Source organism: Cryptomeria japonica, unplaced genomic scaffold, assembly GCF_030272615.1.
Source record: "Cryptomeria japonica unplaced genomic scaffold, Sugi_1.0 HiC_scaffold_201, whole genome shotgun sequence".
Lineage (NCBI taxonomy): Eukaryota > Viridiplantae > Streptophyta > Pinopsida > Cupressales > Cupressaceae > Cryptomeria > Cryptomeria japonica.
The window spans coordinates 166,481-176,020 of record NW_026729023.1 but is presented as its reverse complement, the minus strand read 5'-3'; the positions used below and the strand labels follow the sequence as shown (position 1 = coordinate 176,020).

Genomic DNA, 9,540 nt, shown 5'->3' with positions numbered 1-9,540 from the left:
TCATTCATTTTGTTGTCGCTTCATGGCTGTGACAAATAGATTAAAGTTATTCCATGAGGAGCCCCCGTCCTTGATTGCATCCCGAGCAATTATCTTCAATTTTCTCACTTCCTCTCTGATCTCCACGCCTTGTTCTGATTCCAGTAAAATCTCTACACCTTTCACAAACTCCCCCTGCTCTATAATTCTTTGGCTATTCGCATGCAATGGCAGACACAATTTCCACACATCCACAACATACGTGCGGTTAACAAACTGGTCTGCATGGTAAGGCCAACAAAGCATGGACACGCCCATGGTGATGCTTTCCTGCACGGAATTCCATCCACAGTGAGTCACAAAACAAGCTATGGAGGGATGAGATAACACCTCTAATTGTGGCGCCCACGAAACTATGCAACCCCTATCTCTCACTCGCTCCAAGAAACCAGCAGGTAAAATAGCTTTGCTTGCTTTCACTAGATCAGAACGTACAATCCATAGAAACGGTCTCTGTGTGGCCTCCACTCCCAGAGCAAGTTCTTCCAATTGCTTTTCACTCAGAACTACCAAACTTCGAAAAGATATGTAGATCACAGAGTGAGCACACTGTTTATCTAACCACTGTAAGCATTCTGTGTCATTTTTCCAGAAGCTTGGAAGGACCTTCGTGACCGTCCTGCTATGGAAAAACTCAGGAGGAATTAGAGGACCTATTGGATAAACGCCCACATCTTTGGACAACGTTTCGTCTACTGGAGCTTCAATCTCTAAGAAAGAATTGAAGAGGACCCATTTGATGTGCTTGACATCCTCTGCCATGCGAATCCCTTTCCGAATCATGTATTTCCCCTGCCCACGACCACGGAAGATCTCCAGAACGCAGCGCCGGCATGGAGGGGAGATATTTTGTTTTTTTATTTTTCTTTGGAATTCCTTCACATAAAACCCACAAAGATAAAGAGGTTTATAAATATCGTTCACATCATGAAATAAATAATAAAATCGATTGAAAGAGTAATGATTATATGTTACCATCAGAATGAAGGATGCCAAGCGAGACCAGATGGGCACTAAAGTAGCGAATGGCGAAGAGTGAAACAAGAGCTGTGTGAAAAGCGGCGAGAGGAAGGTTATGGAGCGTGGCTACCGGTTGTAAGCCAAAGCACATCCAGACGTCTGCAAATATACAGGTGATCTTGTTTTCTTCTTCCCTGGCGTTTATTTCCTGAATGACTATCAATTACGGAAGGCCCCGTGTCCTTTGCCAATGCCTCAATTCCATTTTCAACGCCTTCCAGAGTATCCATAGGTGGAAATTCAAAGGGAACGGATATCATTCGGATGTTATCAAAGAAGGAATTTGGAGTGTTGGCTGTGAGTATGCGGTTATGGTTGGTGTGGGAGTTGAGGAAAGTGAGGAGGAATCCATGGGAGACGAGCTTCCAAAGTTGCATCATAGGATTAATGTGACCCTGAAAAGGAAAAGGGATGAGAAGAGTGTTTGTTAGTTTGTTAGCTTGGACAGCTGTTTGTCTATTTGCTAAATAATTAGTAAATAATTGTTTGCTAACAAATGTAGTTAGAGTTCAAACAATTCTAATTAATTATTTGACTCTTTTTAGAAACTTCTAGCAACCAATTTGGTTAGGGTTGTTTAGTTGTTTTTAATCTGAGCCATTGAGTGAGAATTAATCTCGGCTGTTGGTTTTCCAACGAAAGTAGTATATAAGGGGGTCAGGGGGCATTTGGAAAACGATGAATGAATGAATGAATTGTGTGAAGAATTTGTAGTGTTAGCAAGTAGTCTTGTAGTGTTAGCAAGGGTGCAATGATAGCGTTAGGATAGTAGCGGGGTGGAATCTCAGCAGAAGAAATTGGGAGGTCGTCGAAGCTCTACCAGTAACAGGCAAACAGTATTTGTATCTCTTGATTTGTTGTAGTTAATATATATTCCTCATCTGCAGTATTGGTTTTCCCTTTGGGGTTTTTCCAGGGACAATTGTTCAAAAATATTGTGTTCATTGTGTTGCGCATTCATATGAGTTTGTGAAATTATAGTTGTGTCATTTTCCAGTATTTTTTACTCAAATAATCTATCAAAGATAGGAGGATAATAATCAGTAATTGTAATAGATTTTTCACATGGTATCAGAGCTAAGTTAAGGGTAGAAGAGATTTACCCTAGGCAAAGGAAACTAAGGGTTTATAAAACCTAGTTTAACCTCTTTAGAATTTTTATTTGCTTTAACCTTTGAGATGGCCTCAGTTGGTTTAAGAGATCAAGACAGATTGGATGGAGCCTCTAATTTTGGTGTCTGGAAAGCCTCTAATTTTGGTGTCTGGAAAGCCAGAATTTCTTTATTGCTAGAAGAGAATGGTATCAAGGAATATGTTACCACTGTTGTGACTATACCTATAGATGCAACACGGCTTGCAGCATACAAGAAGGATGATTCCAAGGCGAGGAGGCTAATCCTTGATGGTGTCAAGGACCATATTGTTCCACATATTGCTGAGTTAGATACTACAAAGAAGATGTGGGATGTCATTCTAAATCTGTACCAGAATGCTACCACTAATCAGAAGCTGATTCTCAGAGAAAAGCTGAGGAATACCTGAATGAATAAGGGAGAAGACGTGACGAGTTACCTCACCAGACTCAGACTTGTCAAGGATGAGTTAGCAGCTATTGGAGATAAACCAAGTGATGATGAGCTAGTACGAATAGCCCTAAATGGGTTTTCTAAGCAGTGGGATGTCTTTGTTCAAGTTGTGATTGGATGAGACACCTTACCAAGTTGGGATCGACTTTGGAGTGACTTCACTCAGGAGGAGCTTAGACTAAGCCTTGTCAATGGAGCCAACAATAAGAGTCATAAAAGTGAGGCAGAACAGGAGAACGTTGCCCTAGCGGGTAAAGGAAAAGCAAAGAAGGGGTCCAGCAAAGGATCAAATCCTCAAGGTGAGAAGAAGAAGAAAGACTTGTTGAAGATCAAGTGCTACGGCTGTCACGAGTTTGGCCACTATGTCAACGATTGCCCAGAAAGGAAGAAGAATGACAAGAAAGGCAAGAAGCAAGTTGCAGCTTCAGCAAGTGCAGATGAGCTCTCGAATAGAATGGAAGATGAGTTTGCACTCATAGCATGTATGGTTAGCTCAACCTCACAGAGTGTTTGGTACATAGATAGTGGGGCGTCATTTCATATGACAGGAGTTAGAGAATACTTCTCCAGTTATAAGGAGGAGAGCACCAGAATCCAGATCTCTATGGGAAACATGTCCAAACTCAACTCAGTTGGGAAAGGGACTGTTCAGTTTCAGAGGGAGAATGGTAAGATGATTCCTCTTCATGATGTGTTGCATGTTCCAGGCTTAGGGATGAATTTGATTTCTATATCTATCCTTCGGGACAAAGGGTACAATGTACTCTTTAGAGAGGCAAATGTATTGATTAAGCATAAGGATTGGAAATCACCCATAGCTATTGGAGTTAGGAGTGGTCGACTTTATAGGTTGCAGTTTGATACTCCTAAGGTACTCATGAGCAGCAGTAATCCTAGAGATCTTGGAGAGCTATGGCATAGGAGGATGGGCCATATACATCATGGAGCACTTAAATTGCTTCATGAGATTGTGACAGGTGTTCCAGAGGTGAGCACAGAGCATGATGATGTATGTAAGGGATGTGTGTTGGGGAAGTTTGTGAAAGCAACTTTTCCAAGGAGTGACACTAGATCCAAGGGTGTTCTTGATCTAGTACATTCAGATGTATGTGGACCAATGTTGACGAAATCTCTCAGAGGGTATGAGTACTTTAGTACTTTTATTGATGATTTCTCCAGCAAGACCTGGATATACTTCTTGAAGACCAAGGATGAGGTTTTCAGTCGCTTCCAAGAGTTCAAGGCTCTTGTGGAGAACTTGACAGGAAGGAAGATAAAGGTTCTTCGGTCAGACAATGGAGGCGAGTACAAAGGGAATGAATTCCAAGAGTTTTGTACCAGGGAAGGAATCAAAAGAGAGTGGACTATTCCTTACAACCCACAACAGAATGGGGTTGCTGAGAGGAAGAATCGATCCATATCGGAGGTAGCAAGGGCTATGCTACATGATCAGGACCTACCCCATTACTTATGGGCAGAAGCATGTAGTACGGCAGTATACATACAAAACAGGGTTCCACATAAGGTGCTAGGGAAGATGACACCAGAGGAAGCATTCACTGGGAAGAAGCCAGATGTTAGTCACTTCAGGATCTTTGGGAGTTTGGCATATTGTCACATTCCAAAGGATACATGTACCAAGTTAGATCAAACTGTAGAAAGAGGGTACTTTGTGGGGTATAGTGAAACCTCAAAGGCATATTAGATATTCATTCTAGGGACCAGGCGGATTATTGTTCGATGTGATGTCAAGTTCATGGAGGACAAGGCATTTAGAAGGTCCAGAGATTTGCCAGCAGATGATCAGAGTGAGTAGCCAACACAAGCTCCAAGGATCACTCAATCGAATCAAGGTCAGCAAAGCTCTAGTACAGTTACTAGTACAAGCATAGGCTCAGGAGGTGAGAGTTCTTAGAGTATGGAGCAACAGGTGCAAGAAGAGATGCATCAAGAAGACATGGAGGTTGATATTTCATCTTCTACTGTTGGCAACAACAATCGTAAGGTTCAGCAGACACAAAGAAATACTCAAGAGTTAGTGGGTACTCCTAGGATAATGGAAACAACCAGTCAAGTTTGATGACTATGTTGCATTAGTTAGTCAGTTGGTAGATAGTGAACCTTCTAGCTATCAGGAGGCTGCACAACATCAAGTGTGGCAAGATGCTATGGTTGAGGAGTATACTTCAATTATGCAGAATGATGTTTGGGAGGTAGTGCCTAGACCAACAGATAGGGCTGTAGTTGGATCACGTTGGATCTATAAGATCAAGCACGGTGCAGATGGTAGCATCGAGAAATACAAGGCAAGGTTTGTGGAAAAAGGGTTCTCTCAGAAGGAGGGAATAGACTATGAGGAGACATTTGCTCCAGTTGCCAGGTATACTTCTATACGAGCTGTAATCTCAATTTCAACACAAATGGGATGGCAGATCCATCAAATGGATGTCAAGACAACGTTCCTCAATGGTGATTTGAAAGAGGAGGTATACATAGAACAACCAGAAGGCTCTGTAGCACACAACAAAGAGACCCACGTGTGTAGATTAAAGAGAGCTTTGTATGGACTCAAGCAGGCTCCCAGAGTGTGGTATGAGCACATTGATAGTTACTTGCAGGAAATGGGATTTCTGAAGAGTGACGCGGATGCTAATCTCTACTACTTGGTGGTTGGGGGTGAGATTTTCATTCTTGTTCTATATGTGGATGACTTGTTTCTAACAGGTTCACTAGGACTCATAGAAGAGTGCAAGAGGGACCTTGTAGTAGAGTTCGAGATGAAGGATTTGGGACTTATGCACTACTTTCCAGGCATGGAGGTATGGCAGACAAATGGAGAGATTTTCCTTGGACAAGGGAAATACTGCATTGAAATCTTGAAAAGGTTCAGGATGGAAGATTGCAAAGCCATGTCTACACCTATGATCATGAATTGGAGGAAGGTAGATACATCTAGGGAGAAGGATGTAGATCCCACATTATCCAGGTAGTTGATTGGTTCTCTCATGTATTTGGTCAACACCAGGCCAGATATATCTTTTGCAGTTAACTCTCTTAGTTAGTTCATGGTTGAACCAAAGGGAGTGCAATGGACAACGACAAAGCATGTGCTGCATTATTTGTGAGGTACAATCGAGTATGGGATTAGATATGTTCAAGGTGAAGGAATCAAGTTGATGGGCTATACTAACGCAGATTGGGTAGGCAGTACAACAGACAAGAGGAGCACTTTAGGGTGTTGTTTCAGTCTAGGATCAGGAGTTGTCTCTTGGTTCAGCAGGAAGTAGAAGTCTGTGGCTCTAAGTTCTGCAGAGTCAGAATACATAGCAGCTAGCATGGCGACATGTGAAGCTATATGCCTTCGAAAGTTGCTAGTAGCCTTGTTTGGTCAGAAGGTGGAGACTATAGTGATACACTGCAACAATTAGAGTTGCATTAAGTTGACTGAGAATCCGGTGTTTCATGATAGGTCGAAACATATAGACATCAGGTATCACTTCATCAGAGATTGTGTATAGCGTGAAGTTGTTCAGCTACAGTTTATACCTACAAATCAATAGGTAGCAGACATTCTGACAAAGGCATTGGGGAAAGCAAAATTCATCTTCTTCAGAGAGAAGTTGGGTGTCATGCAGAACAAATTCAGTATGATGTTGCCATATCTTGAGAAATATGATTTGAAGAATATAAAGATGTCAGTAAAAGACATAGGAAAGAATATGATGAATAAGGGGATGAATAAGGTATTCAATGGGCAACTATTACCGAGTCAGACAATGATGAGATCATGATGTTTAGATTGTTTTAACATCATACATATGTTGTAAATTGTAAGGTTAATACTATACTATGTTACCAAGCAAAGAACCTAGTCGGTAAACCGTAAGGAACCTATTCGGTAAACCCTAAGGTTATCTCTATCGGTTAATGAAGGCGAAATGTCTACCGAGTGAAGTTTAGTATTTACCGTGTTGTAACCGAGCTGTAACATAATGCATTAAATGTTTACATGCGTTATTTAATGAAGGAAGCTAATGAGCTGGAACTGATTAAATGATTGGTATGCCGTAAATATAGTTTGTTAAGAATCTATGGCAATGGAAGATCGGCAGGAAGATCTACAGTTCAGATTGAACCGCAATACCCTAGCATAAGTTCCAAGGCAGGGTAAAACATTTTTAGATCGAAAGATGCATTGAACCTGGTCAAGTTTGAAGATCTGATGGCTATGATTGATCATGGGAAATGTGATCAAGGAGATTAAGCGCTTAGCTAATTGTTTATAAATAGGAAACTATTGATAAACAATGTATGTGGGCAAGTGTATGCATAGGGATACTACATAGTGATTACCGAGCACTAAAGCTTGAAGACCTATTTTGAAAAACAAAGTATAGAAGCCCAGTAGATGGACAAGATTAGTTCTATGTCTAGATTGTATTGAACAAATAAGAAGCTAGTTTAGCATTTTAGATGTGAAGTTGCAGATAGATTTTTATTACTGTTATTTTGTGAAAGTGACAGAAAATCTCTTAACCGAGTGGACTTAACAGTCTTATTTGTAAAACCCTCTAACAAGGTGACATTCTGATTGAGTGTTTGAAATCCTTTAACAAGGTCACTTCTAACAAGGTGAAGATCCTAACAGATCTGAGGGAAATCCCTTAACTGGGTCACATCTAGCAATGTGTTTGTAATCTTTAACAAGATTTGCTTTTAACCAAGCATACTCTAGAAGAGTATATTTCTTAGTGGGTCCAAAATCCCACAGTGGTTTTTCCCTATTTGGGTTTCCACGTTAAATCTGGTGTTATGAGGTTTATGATGTTTATATGCTTTTGAGTTTGCATGTTTAACATTTTTTGTTATATTACTAAAGTATATGTTACCGAGGTTGAATCTGATGTTTTTATGGAAGATTAAGTTTGTATGATTCACCCCCCCCCCCCTCTCATCTTGTTGGTTATGGGATCTATACTTACATTTAGTATCAGAACTATCAATTGGTATCAGAGCTTTGGACTCCAGAAGAAAGTTTAAAGGCACTTGAGTTGAAGATCCAAAGATGTATAAGAGGGATGCACCGAAGCTGAACAAGTCAAGTTTCTCTACATGGCAGAAAAGGATGAAGCTGCATCATCAGGAGTTGGAGAATATGTTGTATACTATTTGGAGAACAATTTTGTTACACTGAGCACCGATCCATTGACAATGGAAGAGATAAAGGCAAAGCAAGAACATATTCAAGCAATGATTGAAATAACATCTTCATTGACCAATTCAGAGTTTAATGACCTAGAAGGTTGCAATGATGCAAAGGCTATGTGGGATAAGCTCATATCTGTGTATGAAGGAGATGAACATGTTCAAAGAGAAAAAGTAGATAGTCTAAGAGGACAACTTGAATCCATGAGGATGAATGAAGGTGAGAAGATAACTCAGTATAGTACAAGACTAAAGGAGATTGACAATCAAATCAAAGGAGCAGGTGGAACTATTGAAGAAAAGGATATAACAAGTAAGTTGTTAAGAACCCTTCTACCAGCTTATGCAATGCGAGTCTCTGCAATCAATGAATTGAGATCTATACCTAATATGCCAATTTCTTTAGATGCTACTATTGGTAAGCTACATGCATTTGAGTTAAGTAACTTTGATAATAGTGGATCTTCGGTAAATAGAGTTGAATCTGCATTTAGTTCTTTTCATCTTGATGAATCTAATGATTACAATGAAATAAAGTATAAGTACTCTGAAAGAGATCACAGTGGAGCAAGTGAAAGATTTCGTAAGAACATGGAAGAAGTACACAAACTGTATGAGGAAATCAGAAAGCAGGAAGAGTTTGAAGCACTATTAGCTAGAAGGTTACCTAGAGGCAAAGGTAAGTATAAAGGAAAACTACCTTTGAAATGTTTCAATTGTGATAAAATAGGACATATAGCTTCTAATTGTCTTGACAAAGATTGTACTGAAAAGAGAGATTACCGAGATGACAGACAGAAAGATAATCATTACAGAGGACATCGAGACTTCAGAAGAAGAGATAGAAAGACACGCTTAATAGCTGATGAGGAATCCAATGATGATAAATCAGATGAAATTGATACAGAGGAAGTAGTTTATGTGGCTATCAAAGATGGATCAGATGAAGAAAGGTATGAAGAAAAAGCCCTAATATCTCACATAAATACTAATGATTCTTGGATCATAGATAGTGGATGCTCACATCATATGATAGGAGATAAACACAAGTTTGTTATATTAGAAGATTATGATGGAGGCTATGTTAAATTTGGTAATGATGCACCATGTCCGGTGAAAGGTAAAGGATCTATAACACTTCTTGACAATGCTAAATGTAATGATGTTTATAGGGTTGAAGGTTTGAAATACAATTTGTTGAGTGTAGCACAGCTAAACAACACAGGTTACCGAATAGAATTTCAGAAAGGAATTGTCAAAGCTCATGACAAGAATGGAAAGTTAGCTGCTACCGGGACACAGAAAAAAGGTAACACATTTCACCTTGACTCAACTCGTAACAAGTGTTTGTATGCAAAGATAGATGATACCTAGTTATGGCATAAAAGGTTTTGTCATGTAAATTTTGATAATTTGATCAAAATAGGTAAGAAGCACCAAGTAAGAGGTCTACCGAGTCTTGAAAAACCTGAGAATGCTATGTGCCGAGGATGCCAGATGGGTAAGATGACAAGATCAAGCTTTACAAGTAAGTCTTACACTTCTAAGGGAATTTTAGATCTTGTGCACACTGATCTTTGTGGTCCTATGAAAGTTCAAAGTTATTATGGTGATAAATATTTCATATTATTTGTGGATGACTATTCAAGGATGATGTCAATAATGTTTTTAAAACAAAAGTCAGAAGCTT

The 9,540-nt window shown here is 39.7% G+C and overlaps 1 protein-coding gene across 1 annotated transcript; it reads right to left on the bottom strand.

The window, feature by feature from the left end:
* LOC131868265 (UDP-glycosyltransferase 74E1-like) lies at positions 1-1,319 on the bottom strand. Its single transcript, XM_059215611.1, has 3 exons — positions 1,227-1,319; positions 415-915; positions 1-309 (listed from the first exon to the last, which is right to left on the bottom strand). Exons 1-3 carry the CDS (start codon positions 1,317-1,319, stop codon positions 1-3), a joined length of 903 nt encoding a protein of 300 aa, XP_059071594.1.
* Between the last annotated feature and the right edge of the window lie 8,221 nt (positions 1,320-9,540).